The sequence below is a fragment of the Tachypleus tridentatus genome, chromosome 10 (genome assembly GCF_004210375.1).
Source record: "Tachypleus tridentatus isolate NWPU-2018 chromosome 10, ASM421037v1, whole genome shotgun sequence".
Lineage (NCBI taxonomy): Eukaryota > Metazoa > Arthropoda > Merostomata > Xiphosura > Limulidae > Tachypleus > Tachypleus tridentatus.
Genome location: NC_134834.1, coordinates 20,352,229 through 20,375,362, shown reverse-complemented (window position 1 = coordinate 20,375,362; position 23,134 = coordinate 20,352,229). Strand labels below are relative to the sequence as shown.

The 23,134-nt window shown below is 36.0% G+C and overlaps 2 protein-coding genes across 2 annotated transcripts in view; both read left to right on the top strand.

The window, feature by feature from the left end:
* LOC143227984 (cubilin-like) overlaps positions 1 to 11,161 on the top strand; it is a 64,180-nt gene extending 53,019 nt beyond the window's left edge. Inside the window, 9 exon segments of the mRNA XM_076459336.1 lie at positions 2,139 to 2,432; positions 3,927 to 4,376; positions 5,591 to 5,743; positions 7,434 to 7,575; positions 7,577 to 7,683; positions 8,482 to 8,615; positions 8,807 to 8,809; positions 8,812 to 9,055; positions 10,726 to 11,161. Of these exon segments, the coding sequence (XP_076315451.1) occupies positions 2,139 to 2,432; positions 3,927 to 4,376; positions 5,591 to 5,743; positions 7,434 to 7,575; positions 7,577 to 7,683; positions 8,482 to 8,615; positions 8,807 to 8,809; positions 8,812 to 9,055; positions 10,726 to 11,009 (1,811 nt within the window). The 3' untranslated portion in view covers positions 11,010 to 11,161.
* A 9,012-nt stretch (positions 11,162 to 20,173) lies between these two features.
* On the top strand, positions 20,174 to 22,426 carry Ptpa (Phosphotyrosyl phosphatase activator). The gene is made up of 2 exons (XM_076460236.1): positions 20,174 to 20,309; positions 20,708 to 22,426. Exon 2 carries the CDS (start codon positions 20,785 to 20,787, stop codon positions 21,739 to 21,741), a length of 957 nt encoding a protein of 318 aa, XP_076316351.1. The 5' UTR covers positions 20,174 to 20,309; positions 20,708 to 20,784; the 3' UTR covers positions 21,742 to 22,426.
* The last annotated feature ends 708 nt before the right edge of the window (positions 22,427 to 23,134 follow it).

The following is a 23,134-nucleotide window of genomic DNA, read 5'->3' as shown; positions in this document are numbered from 1 at the left end:
TGACTATAGCTACACACTATAACCGCAGGAAAAAATATAACACATTAAACCTATGTATCATAAAAACTTCCCGAATTCCATGTAAAAATGTCAAACATTAGTAAAAAAAGGTACTTTATTTTGTCACTAAAGGAAGTTTTGATCAAAGCAAAATTTAATATCCAATCTTGTCACTAGAGGCGCCATAATTAATGGTTATTGATAAAAACAAAATTTAGTACCTTATATTGTCACTCGAGGCGCTATAATCAGTATTTTTTTATCAGTTGAAGGTTTAGTGTCTTATCTTGTCACTAGTGGTGCCATTACCAGTGGTTGTTGATTAAGACAAAATGTAGTACATTTTCTTATCACTAGAGGCGCCATAATCAGTAGTTGTTTCAATTGGTGATCCTCTGTCATTTCTTGCTTGTTTATATATATATATATATATACTCAAACATTCTTGTAAATAGCTTTATTTAGGCTTTAACGTCAAATACTGATAATGTTTAACCTAACGTTTTAGCTTATTGCATTTAAAAACATTAATACATGACCGTTTTCTCGGTTATTGCCTCATTCATTTGTTCGAATCATAACTAAGCATTAAACAAATGCTTTTGCTCTCTCATCTAAATGAGTCATTCTTGAGTCATCGTGACTTTTTCGGCGTCATGAAAAATGTTCTTTTCCAGTGTCAAATGTGTAATACAAATGGGATTCGATAACGTAACAATACAAAATAATAAATTCTAATAGGTGAATAAAAACTGCAAAATCAACGTCCTCTTGTGCTTCTAAAATAATGTTCCTAGTGTATTCATTGTTGCACAAATATTTATTTCAAGAACAAAATGTAGAAATAAGAATGAAATATGAGTGATTATCCAACGTAATTTAGGCCCGGCATGGCCTGGTGTGTTAAGGCGTTCGAATAGTATTCTGAGGGTTGCGGGTTCGAATCTCCGTCGCACCAAACATGCTCGCCCTTTCAGCTATGGGGGTGTTATAATGTGATGATCATTCCCACTATTCATTGTTAAAAGAGTAGCCCAAGAGTTGTCGATGAGTGATGATGACTAGCTGCCTTCCTTCTAGTATTACACTGCTAAATTAGGGATGGCTAGCGCAGATAGATTCGAGTAGCTTTGCGCGAAATTCAAAAAAACAAACAAACGTAATTTTTTCAAGATAATTTTTAAATTTCAAACATTCATTAAAGTTCTTAGTCTCATTGGCAAATTGAATTTTTGAATTTACTCTAAAAGGTTTAGTTTGTTTCGAATTTCGCGCAAAGCTACTCGAGGGCTATCTGAGCTAGCCGTCCCTAGTTTAGCAGTGTAAGATTAGAGGGAAGGCAGCTAGTCATCATCACCAATCGACAACTCTTGGGCTACTCTTCATAATGCGTAATTTTTGGAGGTCTGTAACGGATTAATTTAATTTACAGTATTTCTTATGGGAAAAATTGATTCGGTTTTCGAACAGCCTTCTGGAACGGATTAAGTTCGAGAACCGAGGTACCATTGTACTTGCTTTGGTATTTTTACATTATACAAACCCCTGCAATTTTAATAACTGTTAAATATATTAATATATTTTTAAAAACTTGTTTCTTAATTTCGCGCAAAGCTACATGAAGACCATCTGCGCTAGCTAGCCGACCCTAATTCAGCAGTGTAAGACAAAAGGGAAAGCAGCTAGTCATCACCACCCACCGACAACTCTTGGGCTACTCTTTTACCAACGAATAGTGGGATTGACCGTCACATTATAACGCTTCACGGCTGGAAGGGCGAGCATGTTTGGTGCGAACGGGATTCGAACCCGCGACCCTCGGATTACGTGTCGAACGCCTTAACTCGCTTGGCCATGCCGGGTCCTACCTCAAAAAGTATTGCCTTAGTAAGCTTGTGTACGTTGTAATAACTATTTTAATCACAGAGCTGCGCAAAAAAGTCATCTGTGCTGTTCTTAGCATAGGGTCAAACCCTGAATTTTAGTGTTATAAGCGCCTCTCATACTTACTGGACGTAGAAGTGTTTATAGGTTTTGTACTTCAAACTTTGTTTACGAAATGATTTTGTTGTTATTTCTTATTTCTGTTTTATTTTGTTTTTCTAAGCACAAGATACAATTCATGATTTCTTTTTCAGCATTTCCCACTACGCGCCCTCCGCGTCCTCCACGCCCTCCTTTTATACCATCGATTGTTTCCTGTGATCGCTTGTATGCCTCGGTGGAATTTGATATAACGAGTCCAAATTTTCCAGATAATTACCAAAACAAGCTCGACTGTCGCTACACGATCCTTCGAATAAGTAATCGCATATGTAGTCTTCGGATGACGTTTGAATCTTTCAATGTTGAGTCGACTGACAAGTGCGAATATGACTATCTAGAAATTGATGGTCAACGTGTGTGTGGTATCTTACCAAGAAATTCTGTTAGTAAGTTCCGTATTTAACCTTTGAACTTTGTAAAGAGTTTGATCTAAGTTATTACTTTTTTGCTGTTGTTGAGTGAGTTTCGTACGACGGATGGTATTTAACCTTAATAAAGATTTTAATAAATATTATTATTTTTTTATTGTTGAGTGAGTTTTGTACCGTGAATGGTATTTAATCTTAATAAAGATTTTAATAAAACTTTTTTTAAATTGTTTTGTAAGTTTTATACAGCGGGTTTGTTTGTTTTGAATTTCGCGCAAAGCTACTCGAGGGCTACCTGCACTAGCCGTCCCTAATTTAGCAGTGTAAGACTAGAGGGAAGGCAGCTAATCATCACCACCCACCGCCAACTCTTGGGCTACTCTTTTACCAACGAATAGTGGGACTGACCGTCACATTATAACGCCCCCACGGCTGAAAGGGCGATCATGTTTGGTGCGAGCGGGATTCGAATCCGCGACCCTCGGATTACGTGTCGAACGCCTTAACTCGCTTGGCCATGCCGGGCCCTTATACAGTGGGATAGTATTTATTCTTGGTAAACATGAATAGAAATTATTAAATCTTTATTGTTGACTGAGCTTCGTACCGCGGATGGTATTTAACCTTTGTAGAGATTTGATCGAAATCGCTGCTTTTCCTATTTCTTAATGAAAATACGTAAAAATTTACTAACTTTTTAATTACGTTATTTTTACAGTATGTCTAATACTTTAAAGCTTGATTTAAAATGAAATAAGAAAATTCTACAAGTCATTACTATAAAGAAATATTTGCCTCAAATTTAACAACTTTGTTCGTTTGTTTTGAATTTCGCGCAAAGCTATTCGAGGGTTATCTGCGCTAGCCGTCCCTAATTTAGCAGTGTAAGACTAGAGGGAAGGCAGCTAATCATCACCACCCACCGCCAACTCTTGGGCTACTCTTTTACCAAAGAATAGTGGGATTAGCCGTCCCACGGCTAAAAGGGAAAGCATGTTTGGTGCGACGGGGATTCGAACCCGCGACCTCGAATTACGAGTCGAACGCCTTAACCACCTGGCCATGCCGGGTCCACAACTTCGTAATTTCCTGTAATAATTTGATGCTTTTGGTTAGTTACAAATGTCATTCCTCTGCAGTGGATAAACAAAAAAACATGGATAGATTTTTGTTTTGATTCGCATCGGGGATAAACTGGATAAGTTCATAGATGTATAATACATGTAACAAACAGTTTATGTTACAACTGTAGATGCAGTACCATTTTTCTTTTCAGTATTTGATGCTCATGAGAAAGGTGAGCAGCGTATGCACATCGGATTGGATATTGACAAAAAAAACGTGAGAAACATGTGTACATCTGCTTTGATGATAATAAAATTCGAAAAAAACATTTATACATCTGTATTTCAATAATGTTAATTTTATTTAATAACATGCTGCAGTACGACAAACATTTTTGTCAATTCTTTTAGGATAAGCTCTTTGGTAACTTTTTTTGTAATATTTCAGGGGAATACGAGTTCCGGAATTTCGAGTTTATAATGAGATTCCACTCCGATTCAGTCGAATCCAAACCAGGATTTAAGATACACGTTCAACAGACGGATTGTCGTAAATATTTTCCTCCTCCATACCCTAAACCATCAGGTCCTGACAGGCCATTACCCCCGCGCCCAGTTCCTCCTGCTAGAAGACCTCCTTTCGGTCCACCAATCCTACCAACTACTTGCGACGAAGTTATTAATCGCCCAGTGTTTGAACTACAGAGTGTCAACTTTCCCGATCCATATCCGAATAACCTTAACTGTCGCTACACTATCAAACGTTTCAGCGAGAGTGTCTGCCAGCTAGAACTCGAACTGGTTCGCTTTGATTTGGAACCCAGCCCTGACTGTCAGTTCGATTATCTGGCTGTTGGCGATGAGCGGTTGTGTGGAAGTTTACCAGGAAACAGTGTCAGTAAGTTTGTTTGTATAGTTATTATAACCCGTAAAACATTGGTTGCTCAATGCTAAAGCGCAAATAAATTCTAGGTACCTCAAAGATGGTAGGCGTGTGCAAATAATAATAATATAGAAAAAAGAGGGCGCTGTAAACTAATCTTCAAACTTTCAACTGACACATCTTTAAAGATTTTCAAATTGCAAACGAACTATGTAATTTTGATCACATTTTAGTCTTAAGTACGTTCCATTTAAATCGCTTTCCATTATTCAATTAGAAATTATTTAATTGATTATCTTGTAATAAGAATAAAAGAGAGGGAGTTTGATTAATTGTTTGAAATTAAGCACAAAGTTACACCAGGGGCTATCTGTGCTCTGTCCACCACGAATATCGAAACCCGGTTGCCACTGGGGGACAAGAGAGAGAGAGAGAATATATTTTATTTCTTCAATTTATAACAAACAGGGATAAAAAAAATTATTAAACGAGCTGGTCTTCCATAAGGTTTTATGATACATTGAGTCGAAGTAATATTTAAGAATTCCATGACGTTTAACATAAAATAGAGTAAAATATAAGTGTTTTAAACTTCCTCTCCCTACTTGCTATATTTTGCTAAATTTTGATTTGTTTATCGTATTTATTAATTGCAAAAAAAGTTTCGGATTTAAATGTTATGAAATCTGATAATTTTACAAGATTATTTGATATTATGATGTTTTCGAGTGTTAAGAGGGTTAAATATGTGTTTTTATTTGTATTACCAAGCCGAGAAAATTGTGAATTTGCTGTGACGCAGACGTATCGAGAAACTAGGCTTACATCGTTCTCACTGTTTTGGTATAAAAATAATAGTATCAAATAATCTGTTGTTTTTCATATTTTTGTAGTTCATACTAGAAAGAGTTAGAGAAGCCAGCAATAAAGTGATAATAAAAATAACTAGCTTTACTTTCCATATAATAATTTTATTTCGACCAATGGTTTACTATTGCGGATGCGTTAGGGTTAGTGATACAAGAACTATTGGGCTTGCTGCCTCTTATTTGAAACAGTAATATATCTACCAGTCTTAGAATAGTGAAACAAATATATTACGTTAACGAAAGGACAAACAAATTTAAGGACATTTATTATGTCTCAAAGTAATATTAATGTTACTTCATGAGTCTGGTTTTGCATAATAATTCTAGCATGCAAGTTTATTAATTAAACGTTTTATAAAGGGATATTTGACTTCCAAAACTTCGAAAAGAAAATTTACTTTCGATCTGACGAAAGAGCGCCAGGAACAGGTTTTCTCATCAAAGGGCGCCAAATAGACTGTTCAAGGCTTCCCCCCAGATCTCGACCAAGGCCTCGTCCACCTGTTATTCCCTGCAAGTATATTTTTTATTCGAATACTTTTTAATACCTAATTAATTCATTAATCCATCAATAACCAATATTTGAAAAGAGATTATTTCAAAATATTTTTAACCATAAATAGTTACTAGAAGTTAGACCACGAAATTTAGATTAGCATTTGTGTTAATAGGCAACGTTTCAGATAACGCCTTTCTCGAGGGTTTAAGCACCTACTGTTCTAGTGCCTCCATTTCAAGTACTACGTAATAAGAAATAACCTAGTACAAGGTTGTACTTCTAGGCTCCCCAGAAGTGTTCTATTTAACAAGTTCTATTTGAAAAGTAAACAAAACCAAAATTAAGAATAAAAAAAATATTTTATTGATTGATTTTGGAGTTCATGTGTCATTCTGTGTTATAGCCTAAATAGTGTATGATTGTCTGCGTACGTTTTACTGACGTCACAACGATACAAGTTGCAAGGTAAAGCGTCCCTTATGTGACATCATTTTGGTTATCAACAGACTGACAATATACTTTCTATAGTGAGGCCCGGCATGGCCAAGCGTGTAAAGGCGTTCGACTTGTAATCCGAAGGTCGCGGGTTCGAATCCCGATCGCACCAAACATGCTCGCCCTTTCAGCCGTGAGGGCGTTATAATGTTACGGTCAATCCCACTATTCGTTGGTAAAAGAGTAGTACAAGAGTTGGCGGTGAGTGGTGATGACTAGCTGCTTTCCCTCTAGTCTTACACTGCTTAATTAGGGACGGCTAGCGCAGATAGCTCTCGAGTAGCATTGGGCAAGGTATTCGAACCCGTTATATTTAGTTATATAGTTACATACTACACAGTGTTATGTGAAGTAACAATACTAAACATGAACAATTGGTTTAGTAAATATATGTATTTAAAACAACAACAACAAATCAGTGGCAAAGAAACAGAATCAAAGCATAAATAAAACAATTTAAATATATTAACAGATAATTAAACAGTTTTGTGATTGTCCTTTAGAATGACTTCAAAAGATCTGTTTAAGGCTGCTGTTCTCCTTATGCCGATTGATTTTCTGCGCTTGAAAAATTTCAAAATTCTCCCCAGTAAATACCTTATAAAAGTTATGTCCAACAATGTTTTTTGTATCCTGTACTATTATCAAGTGTCTGGTGTATTTAAATATTTTCTTAACTCCAGTTATACAGTCAATGACAGTTTGTTTTGACCCCAACAATGCAGTTCACTGTTAATATAGAACTTAATCTACATGCACAATACACATAAGAACTTAGCAGTATCACCTTAACAAGTGAGCAAAGAAACTCCAAGGCGCAGGATCCCATTGCGCAGCCTACTTGCATAGGATTGGAGGAAAAATATACATCGCATCCAATAGGATTGGAGAAAATTACACATCACATCTAACTCGACATTCGCACACCATGAGTCGGTCGCCTTATTAACATAATTAGTAACTTATGTTACACTGTAAAATTATGTATTTCGTAATATTTATGTTGTGCTACGTTATTTTATGCAACGTATTGTGTGATACGACAACAGTAAAGGCTTAACCCTTTGAGAAAGAAAGAAACTAAATTATGGATCCTATGGACATTCTTCTTCTGAATTTTGTTGTCATGACTTTTATAGAAACCTATAAAATTACCAATATTTCCTAATGATTTAGCTATATAGATCACTTGATTTTGCATTTATCCAGCTGATCCTCGGGAATTATGCGACGATGAATTTTCCTCTGAAACATTTGTTCTAAGGAGTCCAGGATACCCTCAAAGTTATCCAAACAACATCAACTGTCATTATATGATCCGAAAAAAACAGTCCAGACGTGTGCGCTCTTGACTTTACTGTGCAAAGTTTTCACTTGGAAGAAAGCCAAAGCTGTGAATACGATTATCTCGACATTACAGGACATCGATTTTGTGGTCAAGTACCAGTCGGTTCCATAAGTAAGTTATCCTGGTAAAACAAATTATTATTATTTTGTTATTGTCGTCGTTGTTTTCAATTTAGCACAAAGCTGCACAACAGGCAATCTGTGCTCTGCTAACCACGGGTATCGAAACCCAGTTTTAGCGTTGTAAGTCCGCAGATATAACGCTGTGCCACCGGTGGGTAGCTTATTATTTGATATAATAATAGTTCACATTAATATATATCTTTAATACTCGTGTAAGTAATATCTTTCGACAACCTTCAAGGCTATTTGTTTGTTATTAAGCGCAAAACTACACAGTGAGTTATCTGTATGCTCTGTCTATTCTCTAAGCCCAGCGTGGCTAGGTGGTTAAGGCAATCGACTCGTAATGTGAGGGTCGCGATTTCGAATCCCCGTCACAACAAACATGTTCGCCACTTTCAGCTACGAGGGCGCTATATAATGTGACGGTCAACACAACTATTCGTTGGTAAAAGAGTAGCCCAAGAGTTAGTGGTGGGTGGTGATAATTAGCTCCCTTCCTTGTGATCTTACACTGCTAAATTAGGGACAGATAATGCAGATGGCTCTCGTGTATCTTTGCGCGAAATTCAAAATTAACGTTTTAATCTTTCAACGTTTTGATGTGTTCTTATTTATTTACTTTCACCTAATAAACTTTCTATCTCTATACGAGTTTGTTTTTAAACGGCACACGTGTTTGTCCTATAACAGCAAATAATTCATCTTACTATATATACTAGTGTAAATAAAAACTAAAATTGTTGTACGATTCATGTTTGTTTGTTGTTGTTGTTTTTTCACGCAGGAAGAATTTATTTTGAGGAACAAGATGTTCTGCGTATTTACTTTTATTCAGACAAAGCAACGAACCGTCCTGGTTTCTCTATAGACGTTCAGCAAGTAACGCATTGTCAAAACGAAAACCAATATGGCGACCTGGTAAGAAGATAGTTCACAACTTTGTACGTTATCTTTAAACGTAGAAAAGGCATTGTTCTCTTAATAACGATGTTATTTTGCAAACATTTATTTAAAAAAAGAGTGTCAAAACGAAGAACCAATATGGCGACGAACGTTTTAATTTAAGTCATTATTTTCTTATCTATTCTTGGTTATCTGACCTCATGCAGCATCACCTCCACCGACACTTTGTGATTATTGCCAGCGACAGGAAAATGGACATTACACGAGTCCTAATTTTCCCGAGAATTACAACAATGGAGTACGTTGTTCTTACCGGATTGAACCAGTGCCAGGATTTTGTGGGGTCGAGATCTACTTCCACGAGTTTGATGTGGAATTCTCTTCAGGTTGTAGAAAAGACTTTCTTCTGATCGAAGGCAAGCGTTACTGTGGCACAGAGATAACAAGAGAAATTTGTAAGTTTGGACTTGATAATTATTTGTTTGAGCCACTTTAGGTTATCTGATGGGTTCACCGCAGGGAATCGAACCCCGTATTTTAGCACTGTAAACTGGTAAACTTACCGCTGTACCGTCCAGGAATTGTTTTGTTTGTTTTTGAACTTCATGCAAAGCTATACGAGGTCTATCTCCGCTATCCGTCTCTAATTTAGTAGTGAAATATCACAGGAAAAGCAGCTATTCATCACCATCCACCGCCAACTATTGGACTAGTCTCTTACCAACTATCACTTATAACGCCCCCACGACTGAAAGAGTGAGCTTGTTTGGTGAGGTGGGGATTCGTGTGTGTATTCTCTTATAGTAAAGTTGCATCAGGCTATCTGTTATGTACACAGAGGGTAATCGAACCCCTGATTTTAGCATTGTAAATCCGAAAATTTACAATGGGGGGAGGGCGACGTGGATTCGAGCCCACGACCCTAGATTACGAGTCGAAACAGTTTTGGCCTAACCTCACCCACCCTCCGAGTGACCAGATATGTGGTTATCTTTATAATGAAACTCGTTTTATATGTGACAGTTTAAACAAGTAGCGGTTAATGTATTCAAATTAAAAACAACGGTACGTTACACTTTCTTGCACGATGATAGGTTGGCAAATTTAACATTTTGTATAGGTATTCTCGGTCTGCTCGTTTAAGAAGAAAATGTACCAGTTAGGCCCGGAATGGCCAGGTGGGCTAAGGCGTTCGACTCATAATTCGAGGGTCGCGGGTTTGCATCCCGGTCGCACCAAACATGCTCGCCCTTTCAGCCGTGGAGGCGTTGTAATGTGACGGCCACTATTCGTTGGTAGAAGAGTAGCCCAATAGTTGGTTGTAGGTGGTGATGACTACCTGCCTTCCCTCTGGTCGTACACTGCTAAATAAGGGATGGCTAGTGCAGATAGCCCATTGTTCTGCTTTGGGCTTAACTTCAAAGAATCAATTAACCACATACATGGACATACGCAGTGGGCTCTCAGCTGAATCCCCTATTTTTTTGTGATGAAAATATTGTGCTTATATAGTTGTAGCACAGCTGGTTAGGCTATTTAACACTTTCTGCATAGTCTACATTCTTTCTGATGAAGTATTAGCATTTTTTAACTTCAAAGAGTCACATGACCCAATACCCCCGCAGCATTAACACGATTTAGTGCTGATTTTGCTCACCACAACATGTGTTAGCTTTTGATTTCACAAATTAGACTCCCCCCTTGCGATTTTTTTTGTCACCTTTTTATTTTCTTTTGTATTAATTGTATCACAGCGACCTCTATGTGACTTTAGAAATACCATTAGCTTATTATAATAATGTGAACTTGATTAATAAAATCGGTGAAAAAAATCAACGTAAAAAGTAGCAAATTGTGTAAGAGTGAAAAAATTTTGAACTTTTGTGTACGAAAGAGGGCGCACTTAAACGTTTTAATACTACGTTTTGATCTTTTAACTAAGATGATATTAAGTCAATAAACAATTTCAACAATATCCATTTTAATACAAGATAATTATAACTTATTATGCAATTATTTATCTCAGTCGTAAATTAATATATTATATGCGTGTGTGTGTGTGTATCTATGTGTTTATAATAGCATTCATAAGTAACGGAAAAAAAATTATTTTTCTTTCCGATAGTTTACCTAGGTTTCAGAGATGGCCCACTGCCGGAAATACAGTTAAAGTTCGAGAGTGACGACTTTTCCAGTGGCCGAGGCTTTCATCTGGAATATCGACAAATGCCTTGTCGTAATATGCATCCTTTTAGAGCGCTAAGTCTCTCTGACGATAGCTCAAATATTTCTTTCAACTTCACAAAACACGAAAGTAACTCCAACATTGAGAAACATGGTGTACCTGTTGGAACCTCGTCCAAGAACGCGACAAGTTTCCCAGCCCGCGAAAGGTTTACAAATGTGTAGTCAGCTATTGTTCCAGTGTCAGATAGAGAATATTAAATACCCTTTTTTGTGGACAGAGTTCATACAGCAGTTTATTCAAGACTTTTCTTTCAATCGTGTTTGAAATTGTAATCTTACTAGTAAAGTTTATTTGTTTACATTACTTAACAATAGATGGCAGTCACGTAGCTTCACTTTTTTTTTTTTTTTCAAGCATTTATGATCGAGAATTGCTAAAATTATGTGTTCTGAATTCAAAAAACAGTATCGGTGCTACTGTTTCTCTTTCAACTTCGTTTTTTAACAAGCCCCTCAGGAACCAAAGGGTGTCTTTACACTACACTCGTTCAATATTAAAAGTATTGTTTGTTTGTTTTTTGAATTTCGCACAAAGCTACTCGCGGGCTATCTGCGCTAGCCGTCCCTAATTTAGCAGTGTAAGACAAAAGGTGAAGATAGCTATTCATCACCACCCACCGCCAACTCTTGGGCTACTTTTTTACCAACGAATAGTGGGATTGACCGTAACTTTATAACGCCCCCACGACTGAAAGGGCGAGCATGTTTTGTGCGACCGGGATTCGAACCCGCGACCTTCGAATTACGAGTCGAACGCCTTAACACGCTTGGCCATGCCGGGCCTTATTAAAAGTAAGTTCAATCCTAAAGCTCCCAAAGATGGTGGTTTTGGACGTATTTTTTTACTCGTACATTTTTATGTGAAATACAGTCTCCATACTAGCTAGTACTGTGGTACTGAGGTCCACCCGCTAGGACTAAATTCAGTTTATATATCAATAAAGCCACATACTCAGCACCATTTATTCATTATTCTTGTGTTATCACTTTTTTATGATTAGCTTTCAATTTAGATACCCGGTCGCACCAAACATGTTTGCCCTTTCATTGTAATGGTACGGCCAATCCCACTATTCGTTGGTAAAAGAGTAGCCCAAGAGTTGGCGGTGGGTTGTGATGACTAGCTGCCTTCCCTCTAGTCTTACACTGCTAAATTAGGGACGGCTAGCACGGATAGCCCTCGAATAGCTTTGTGCGAAATTTAAAAACCAAAACAAACAATTGAGATACGAACGATTTCACCTGCGATTCAGTAAGGAAGATCGAAGTATCACGATAGTCAGGAGTAGGATGAGCAGAGACAAGAACACTTTGAAACCAGCTGTACACATAATATTGTACAAGGCTTGCTGCATAGTTCCTGGACCTCTCATTTGAAGACTTCAATGCTTACCATTTGTGCTGACCATTAAGCTCGTGATGTGCTGATGAATTTCATTTACTTTACCATTTCCAATCACTTTTAGTAACCCCAACGCTTAAAAAAAAAAAAAAAAAAAAAAAAGCTGAAAACGTCTTCTTTTCAGTTAATAAAAATGGCCCCAAATTAAGAAAAGCTGGATTGGGTAGTTGTTGTTATCGAACAAAAATATCTCCCACTGGCTCGTGAGGGACCTGTTAATAGTAAAAATCATCTAAAGCACCAAATAACCGTCCAACAAGCTCGTGCTGTTGTCTGGGTTTTCTTAAACTTTACTTTTTAAAATATATTATATTACTTCGTATCTTGATAACAGTTTCTGGTAAAGGGCTATTTATATACGTATAAAGTTATAGGTATTGTTAGGTTGACGGTTTATATTGTACATAATGTGGGTTAAACCTGGAATCTTATAACTTGTGTCTTCATTAGGAGTGCTGTAAATCCAACAATAGTTTTCAAAAGCCATGTGTCCCAGAAATAAAGTAAATCATACTTTGCCTTCACTTTGTCCGCCTTCGTCTGTTCGTCAACAACCATGTAGCATAACACATATCAAAAACAATTAAATAGTCCCGCTATATTAAATAACTCCACACCACATGCGGGCATGAGGAAGTTCAAATAACATTCGAACACCTCCGGACGTTAATTTGTACGAGCTGTTTTGCAACCCGGACTATTTTCCATCCGAATAGCTGCCTAACTGTTTGTGTATTAATCCGCTTCCGAGCAAATGTATTACTCACGACGTGACCTAGAACTGCGTGGTTAATGTTTAATAGCCGTTATTACTAAACTTTAACTTAAAAAGAGATCTGATTAAAATAGTTAATAAATGACAAGCATATGACTCAAAACAAATATTGTGACTAAATTAGCGCATTAATTAAACAAGCAGGGGCTTGACAAACTGATAAGTTCATGATAACAAAGTAAGCATTGCTGTGTTGGACATTTAACACTAGTGTACTACGGAAGCTCAAACAGATATAACAATCACAAATAATTCGGATACATTTTGTGGTTATTATATATATTTAGCCTCTAGATATAACGTGCATAAGATAAGAGTTCTGATGCTGTCATATGATAAATCATATGCAATTTATAACATTATAACTAAAACGATTACGGGCTGGATAAATATACATTTTCAAGCAAACGCTGTCCCCCAGTGGCTCAGCGGTGTGTCTGTGGACTTACAACGCTAAAATTCGGGTTTCGATACCCGTGGTGGGCAGAGCACAGATAGCCCATTGTGTAGCTTTGTGCTTAATTCAAAACAACGGGTCATTTTTTACACTGATCTTTTTGTTAAAATTACAGATGAGAAGTCAGTATATTTGTTGTCGTAAAGATTTAAAAAACAGTTATTTGTTGTAGGACGCACTTGGATGAAGAATATTTTATTATTTGTATATTAAACAATTTGTTCATTTACAGATCACTAACTTGACACAAATAGGCTTAAGAAATTATCAAAAATAAAACTTTTAAGTATTAATTTTTATTTCTTTTAATGAACAAGGGCACTTCTACTTTTATTAATATATTTTACAAATGTAAGGAATGTCCTATTTACACGTGTTAACAGTAGTATATGGGGGGAGTACCTTATCTGAAAAACTCTAACGTTTTCGAAGGATTTATCTGTTTTCCCCTAAAGCAAAGAATGCACATAGCAAGAAAGTTTATAGAAACGAAAACAAACAAGAATTAATATAAACTTCTGATCAAAACTAAGTAGTTAAACTTGGACTAAAAATCAACCCAGAAAAAAAAGTTAATAAAGTGAATTGTTCTTGATATCTATGGTGATAAATGTTTTATCTCTTTGTTATTCTCCCTGTCAGCGAAATTATCGGCCATAATCCTAATAATATCTTAAGAGACTCGGCCAGTTATTAATCTATGGGATAACAATATTAAACAATCTAGTCAGTACTGTTTATAAATGTATGCGTGTGTTGTTGGTTTTTTAATAACAAAGCCACATCGGGATATCTACGGAATCCACTAAAGGGAATCGAACCCCCTGATTTTAGCGTTATAACTCCGTCGACTTACCGCTATACTATCGGGGGACTTATAAATGTAACGTTAAAGAACTAATATATCTTACTTGAGGAACGCACAAACACTGGATATAAACTTGAAATGGCCAGATGGGTTAAGGCGTTCGACTCGTAATCTGAGGGTCGCGGGTTCGAATCCCCGTCGCACCAAACATGCTCGCCCTTTCAGCCGTAGGTGCGTTATAATGTGACAGTCGAGCTTTAAATACATTTACAAAATATGTACAAATACCACGTGTTAAAACCTTGACACCTGTAGAATATATCACAACTTTTGCCAAATACGTACAGAAGCGAAACAACTAGTGATGATGTGAACTTAAGCTAGGTCAATATCCAATCAACGCCACCAATCGTTTCTTTTGATCCAATAAAATATGACCTAAAACTACCTCCAACAAACTAAACAATAAGCCCACATATCCTGTACATTTGAACGCTGAAAAAAAAACTATAGTTTCTCGAGTAGGGCTACAGAAGGAACATAACCCTAAAAATGATGTCCAAACACGTGAACTAATTGAACATTTGTAGTTACCGTATGGTACCAAAGAAGTTAGTCTAAATTATAGTATTGATAACCGACAAAAGGATCAAAATACCCCTTCCAAAGAGACGGCCAGTCGATATCAGATACAATGTCTCTCCAAAACTGATGTGGTTCGTGTGGATGAAACTTATTCTGCAACCCATAAAAATGTCCTTCTCAAAGAGATTGTGAAATATCGTAAAATCCAAACCATTATTGTTTAAAATACAAAACACACATAGGAGAACGCGCACACCAATCAAACGTAAGTAAAGATATCCAACTTGAGAGCAACGCCCGGTAAAATTCATAGAAACGTTTAGTAACAAGCTCCACAGGCAGCGCACTATTAACTGTTAGAGAAAGCCAAGTCAATAACAGACGATTTCCGGAGAAAACGGGGTATATCTTCATACTGTGAATTTTGCAGTCGGTGACTTCCGAAGAAACAAATTCAGAAAAAATATAACGTCCGTCTACAAGATTAGGGTTAAGAAACAAAGGTTTCTTAATATCAAATGTTCCAAAATATCAAAAAGCTATCAGTTGTTAGGTGATGAAGCCCACCCAAACAAAGTTCCCATCCTTTAAAGATTTCAGCAACATATGGAGGTAATAGTATCGTGAAACGTATGACTTCTTGATGAGATAAAACTTTAACCCTAAGCTGCATGTGACCATACAGTCCAAAATAAAAGTCCAACTACGACCATTGTACCACATGACATTATTCTGAGAAACAGTTTTGAAGCAGTTTCAGTCTATAAACATATTTCCGAAGCCTAATATATACAAAATGGAGCCTACCCTCACAAACTGATTTAACCATCATCTCGTAACGAACACTATGAATACCACCATCACAAAGAAACTTCCAAAAAATCTCTCTGTAATAAACCAAGAGTAGACTCTTCCATATGCAGAATGTGAAGAGGATACCATAATATAGAGGTCATTAGCCATCAGCACCCTATCCTTCAAATATAAATCTCTTTGTCGCCAGGATGTTAAAATGTGAGTGACTCATTGACAAATATCGTACCAATTTATACGATACATCACATACTATCAAGAATGAAACTGGATACCAAGGGTTGGAAAATACTCAAGAATGAAACTGGATACCAAGGGTTGGAAAATACTGTTATCTTTACTCCTTGAGAGACCCGAACCTGTAGCCACAGTCCCTTATTCTTATCATAATTAACCAGCATACCTGACGCTCTATCATTAAGTTCACAAATTTGTGTAACTGCAACTACAGCGTTGATACACCAGGCTGGAACCAGATGAAAATGGAAAACCAGAAATACCATTATGCTGAATAATCATATTATGGAAAGGTTCCAAACAAATAATGTACAAAAAAGCCACCAGAGGACAACCTCGTGAGTCTCTAGAAATAATTATAGAGTTGGTAAAATATCCATTGTATTTTACAATACCAGGAACTCCAGAATGTCAGATTCACCTGATGAAGTTATCCCTAAACTCACATTGTTTAAGTAACAAGAACAAGTAGCCATTTTTACCACAATCAAAGCATTTATTTGACCAATTTTTATTAAAATAATAATAGTTCCAACACAAACGAAATCATTTAACAAAAGATTATTGAAGTGCCAGAATCAATGATCACAAAACTGTTAAATTGAATAACCAACTCTCAATAGAACAAGATCTGCCTGGGGAAAACAAAATATATGAAAAGGCAATACATTTGGACAAACCAGAATTTTATCAATCCAAGATTGAACCAACAATCATTTCATAAACTTCCTCCAAGTAAAACTATGTATATTTCCATAAAGAAATCTAAACATATCTGACAAATAGAGAGCACTTAGTAAGATATTATAACTCGTGCAGAGATGTTGGAGATAAGTTAAAAGGAGAAGGGCAATATTTATTTGACATAGCGAAATGAAAGAATGCTCCACACAAGAGCACCAATTACGGCTAGGATCCAAGGCTCACTTTAGGGCTGTGAAAATTATTGGGCTCCGGATTAACTTTTATGGATTCTATTGCTTCTCCTGAAAACAATTTTCTTAAATTTGTATTTATTTTTAACTGGATCTGTATATGCTTGTGAAATCAAAAGTAATATTGTTTATTTATTTGGGACCCAGCATGGCCAAGCGTGTTTAGGCGTTTGACTTGTAATCCGACGGTCGGGGGTTTGAATCCCGGTCGCACCAGACATGCTCGCCCTCCCAGCCGTGGGGGCATTATAATGTGACGATCAATCCCACTATTCGTTGGTAAAAGAGTAACCCAAGAGTTGGCGGTGGGTGATGATGACTAGCTGCCTTTCTTCTAGTCTTACTCTGCTAAATTAGGGATGGCTAGCGCAGATAGTCCTCGAGTAGCTTTGCACGAAATTAAAAAATATATATATTATTTATTTGGATTATATTTAATTTGTGGCAAAAGACGAACTGGGTTTTTGAACTGATTGGCTACGAAAACGTTAATGTTAGGAGCTCTCTTGTAAACTAGTTGGCTTAAATTAGTTCAAAAAAATAATATATCCCCATGATTCTGAATTCTGTTTCTGAACCATCCTGCTCTCCAAAGCGGCATCTGGTGAGAAGTCACACAAAATAATTATGAACCATGCCAATGAATTGAGCTTTGTAATGCAAATAAAAATGTTATTCATTTGTTCAAACGTGTCTTTTGATTTTCTTTCCTGTCTGTAATCATTTTATTAACTGTAACAACATTTATGAAACCTGTCATCGATGTACCTGAAGACCACAGCTTATTCTGTCTCCTAATCCTTAATCTGTTATTCTTTACGCGTTAAGGACTGCATTTCAATTTATCCTTCGCTGGGTATGGAAACGATTTGAAACATTTGTGATACTGTACTCCGTGGTATTTTCGGTACAAATGAAGGAAACAACTGGTGGTAAATGGCGTAGCAATAACAGGCAGCACAAAGAACTCGTAAGGAGTAGTTAATTAAGCCAAACTTGGTCAAAAAGAAAGTTTGGTTTGTTTTGAATTTCGAGCAAAGCTACACGAGGGCTATCTGCGCTAGCCGTCTCTAATTTAGCAGTGTACTACTAAAGGGAAGGCAGCTAGTCATCACCACTCATCAGCAGCTCTTGGGCTACTCTTTTACCAATGAATGGTGGGATTAATCGTCACATTATAACGCCCCCACGGCTGAAAAGGGCGAACATGTTTAGTGTGATGGAGATTCGAACCTCAGATTACGAGTCGAGCGTCTTAACCACCTGGCCATGCTGAAGGCTTATAATACTAATAACTAAGTTTGGATATGGACGGAATGCTTTTACATATGTGTCTATGAATTGTTGGCAATAAATTCGTTTTTACTCTATTATCACAATATAATTAGTAATAAGATCCCTTGTGTTAGTTCATGTATTACTACAATTGTATATAGTTCATGTATTACTACAATTATTTATCTACTTTAAAGTCCAACTAACGAGACGAATTACTTGTTTTCTTCTCTTTTATCACAACCTGCAATAAATTCATTTGCGAGGTCTGATCAAAAGTCGTTTCTCCAGACCTTATACCCGTTTTGCGAAAAACGTGTTCAGAGACAGATGTATATTGTCCCTGTGGTACGTCCCTGTAATTAAAATGGACAGAAATGAAGAACAAGGTGTTTACGTCATGTTTTGTGTGAAAAATTGTGAAGGAGGAACCCAAATCCTCGAAGTGTTAAGAACTGCCTTTAGTGATGACTGCTTAAGTAAAGATGTCGTTTATCAGTGGATAAAACGCTTCCAAGATGGCCAAAAATCGGTCAAAGATGACCCACGTTCTGGGCGACCGTCATCTGGGGGACCGTCAACGTCGTCCGCTGATGAAACGATCGCTAAGGTGAAAAAAAAAATCGAAGTGGTTAACAATTAACTATCTACGAAACTACTGATGAACTAAACGTTTCATCTAGATCGTGTCAGTCTATTTTAACTTTAAAACTCTGCATGCATTTTTATCATGATAAAGCACCTTCACACATACTGCTGTGTCTATTCAAAACTTTTTGACAAAAAAAAACATTCCTGTGATATCATACACCCCGTATTCTCCCGATCTTGCTCCGTGTGATTTTTTTCTGTTCCCAAAATTCAAAATTAAGTTGAAAGGAAAGAGATTTGATGACATTCCATCCATAATAATGTGAAAGCAGAATTTAGTCACATAACAGCTGAAAACTTCCATCATTGCTTCCAAAAATGGCAGGAACATTGGAACAAGTGTGTATCAGCTGGGACAGCATGTAATACTGATGTATGTACATTATTCTTCGAAATTAAAAGCAACGTCTTAGATCTTTTTTTATCACACCTAGTATATTATCTCGTGGGTTACCACAGTTGTATCCAGAACTTTAAATATTTGTTTCATTTTGGTGAAAGTCTGCACATTGGGGTCCATTTATTTTAGAACACCCTTTGACAAGATAAATTCTCTTTATTTCTGTTAAACTAAGAATCTCACTTTAGAAATGCCACCCGTTATGACTAAACTAACAAGCCCCCGCTGGTACAGCAGTAAGTCTACGGACTTAAAACGCTAAAGTCAGAGGTTCGATTCCCCTCGGTGGACTCAGCAGATAGCCGATGTGGCTTTGCTGTAAGAAAACACACACTAAACTAACAACCGCAGTCTAACTTCACTTTCAAAAACTTACCTTTTTACTAACTTCTTTGAAAATCTCCCGTCATGGCTAAACTGCCAATCACCGAAGCTTAGTCTGTCTGATAGCTTCTCACTTTATTAATATTATTATTGTTGTTGTTTGACGTTTATTTATAAATATTCCGACTAAGACCTGGAACTTTCTAGCCCTCTAGCGACAACACTATTACACACAACAAGGAAGCTTAGAAACTTACGTCAACAATATTACAAAAGCATTGTGCAACAATTAAACTACATGTATAACATAGGACTCATACTATGTCACATTACGGAGCTTGTCATAAATATCGCTTTTAAATTAATTCAATTTTAACATTTGTTACAAAACTAACTAATCATTAAATACTGAATCGCTAAATAAACTAAATTATAACTATCATACTGAACGGTCTTGTATATCCACCACTGTGAGTACATTACATTTATAAGCCCATCATGTAGCTTTGCGCCTAACCACAAATAAAAATAGTCTTTTATTGAAATTTTTTATTTTTTTATCTTTGTTTGTAGTTAAGCACAAAACTACTTAAAGGGCTATCTGCTCCATGATCCACTGTTAATACTAAATCAGGTTTTTAAATGTATCAGTTTTATTATCTATCGCTGAGCCACTAATTTTATTGGATTTTCTCACTTCAATCTATATATTCATAAGGCTAGATGACGCTGCAGTCATATACATGATACGGTTTAGGCAATTTGTATCGACAACAATCATCTTTCAGAATTTAGGATATGTATGTTAATTTATGATATATTTAACTTAAAATATCATATTTTGTAAATGTATATGATTCAAGAAATATTTTAAAACATTTCCTTAACCTTTGTAACTAATAATAACTTCCGATTAGAGTAAGTTACATAAATTAAATTACTTACAGTTGAGTAATATAGTTGTATGTCGTAACTGCGAAACTCGGTAGATATTAAGATAGTATTTCTGTTACTTACGTTAGTATTTTGTAAAGTATAATTTTCACAGATCCCAAAAGCCGAATTCTGTGTCTTGTACAAATTATTTAAACTCATTTACGTTGATCAGTTTCATGTACATATGCTCGTTAATGACATTAACGAGAGACACTGAGATTTGTTAGTGTTACACTATTTAATACTTTGTTCGTTTTTCTAGCCTTTCTTGGCGTCATAATTTGGATATTTTACTTCTTAGAAGAAAAGTTCATAAAATACTCGCAAAAACTTGTGAACATGGCGTCAGAATGCAACGTTCACATTGAGGAAGAATTTTGTAGTCCCAAAGTATTTGTCAAGCCAAAGAAAGAAATTACTTCATTTGAATTCATGCAGACATGGAATCAGTCTGAAGCATACAAAGAATACATAGGGTTTATTATTGCTATGAATGAAGCTGTCAGAGGGAAAAAACTTACAGATAAATGCTTTGTGTCTCCTGTTACTTCTGCTTTGATTGATGTTCTTAATACATTAGATGGATGGATAGATGAAATTCCTCCCATTGATCAGCCACAAAGATTTGGAAACAAAGCTTTTCGCCAGTGGCACCAAAAACTAGTGGATGAGGCTGAAATTCTGCTTAAAATCGCGATTCCTGAGCATGCCTATGCTGCTATTATTGAACTTGGCCCATACCTAATAGACAGTTTTGGAAATCCCACCAGAATCGATTATGGTACTGGTCATGAAATGGCTTTTGCTATGTTTCTTTGTTGCTTGTTTAAAATTGGAGTAATGACAAAGGATGATTCCGAAGCTGTTGTTAACAGAATATTTGATTGTTATATGAAGATGGTTAGAAAGCTACAGCTTACCTATCGAATGGAACCAGCGGGAAGCCACGGAGTGTGGAGTCTGGATGACTATCAGTTCATTCCATTTATTTGGGGGAGTTCTCAGCTTGTTGGACATCCTCGATTGGAACCTAAGTCATTTACTAATGAAGAAACCGTTGAGATTTATGCCAAAGATTATATGTTTATGAGTTGCATACAGTTCATTTATAAAGTGAAGTCAGGCCCTTTTGCTGAACATTCAAATCAACTTTGGAACATCAGTGGTGTTCCTAGCTGGACTAAAGTGAATGGTGGATTGTTGAAAATGTATAAGGCTGAAGTTCTTGGAAAATTCCCTGTTGTGCAACACACTTTATTTGGATCCATTCTTTCATTTAGCAAAGCTAAAACATAACCTAAATCTTCATGTGTTATGAAAAGTTTTTTTTCATGTAAAGAATTTAGTATTAGTAAAATGTATACTTAAATGTTTGTGTATTACATTAGGTTATTTAACAGCTATTGCTGGAGTAGTCAACGTTCAAGTTGTAAAACTTGTTACACTGACTTACTTTACGTAGCATGCATTTGTTAATTTTTTATTTTTTCCAGTGCATTAGTAAACGAAAATTATAAATACATGTTTATAATCTTGTATATTTAAAGCGTATCACATGCTGCCTGTTTAATAAATACATTGATAAAAATGCACAGCCTGATACTGCTACTGAACTTATTTTGTTCTTGTTTTTTAAATGGTAAAATTCTAAAATGTGCTAATATTGATAACGTTTTACACAGTGTAGGAAATTGTATTGTTTCACATGTTGTACATGAAGTAAAAATATCAACACTCAATCATTTTGTTGATTATAAACAGTGACTTGTGACCATTTGAAGACTAACTTGAATATGTAACGAAATAAAATAAAAATCTTATCGTGTTTTAGCAATATTAGCATATATTTTCCACTTAGTTTAAAATGACATTTTTATGTTTCTAAAGATTCTTCATTATTACATAACCTTTAGAAGAAAAAATCACTAATTTTACAGTGAAAATGATAATTTCTGAATAAAATATGATCACAACAAAAAAAGATGTTTTATTAAGTTTGTGTTTTCTGTTTTTTTGGTTCTTTTAAATATCTAATGGGATGTGGAGTTTCAGATGAGTATGCTCAAAATCACATTTATCTACTAACCTTCCTGAATTATATTGATTAGGAAAGTATAGTGCGTCAAGATGTTTAAAGGTATTACAGATCTCATCGATTGAGTAGTTGAACCTTAATCTTTGGCCTAGGGCTTTTGTGTTTAGCTTGGGTACAGTAGAAGGCACTGTTAAGTCTGAAATTAGTATATATACATGTATGTGCACAACATCAGATATTTTAAATAACACTTTTCATTAGATGTCTTAACACTTCAAGAAAGAAAAGTAACGATTCTCTTCCTGTTGGAGAAAACAAGACGATTACGTTGAGAAACAGTTTGGAAGTTTAAAAGATTATGATACTCCTGGATAATGTTTACCCAAAATTTTAAAGGTGGTTAAGGATTGGATATGTGAGCTGCTTGATACTGTTGTTTGGAAGCCCTTTTAATAGTGAGCAGATGTCAGAAGATTGAAATTTGGTTAATTTGTCACAAGGGGGTATGAAAACTGACTTGGTCCCCGGGTGCTGAAAACCCTAGCTATGCCACTGTGGCCAATAAGCTATTTAAATTTGCAGGTGATGATAAGGTTTTGGGTGTTAAATGCTGTGAGAAGGATGCTGTTGATTTATAAAAGGGTGTGGATTATT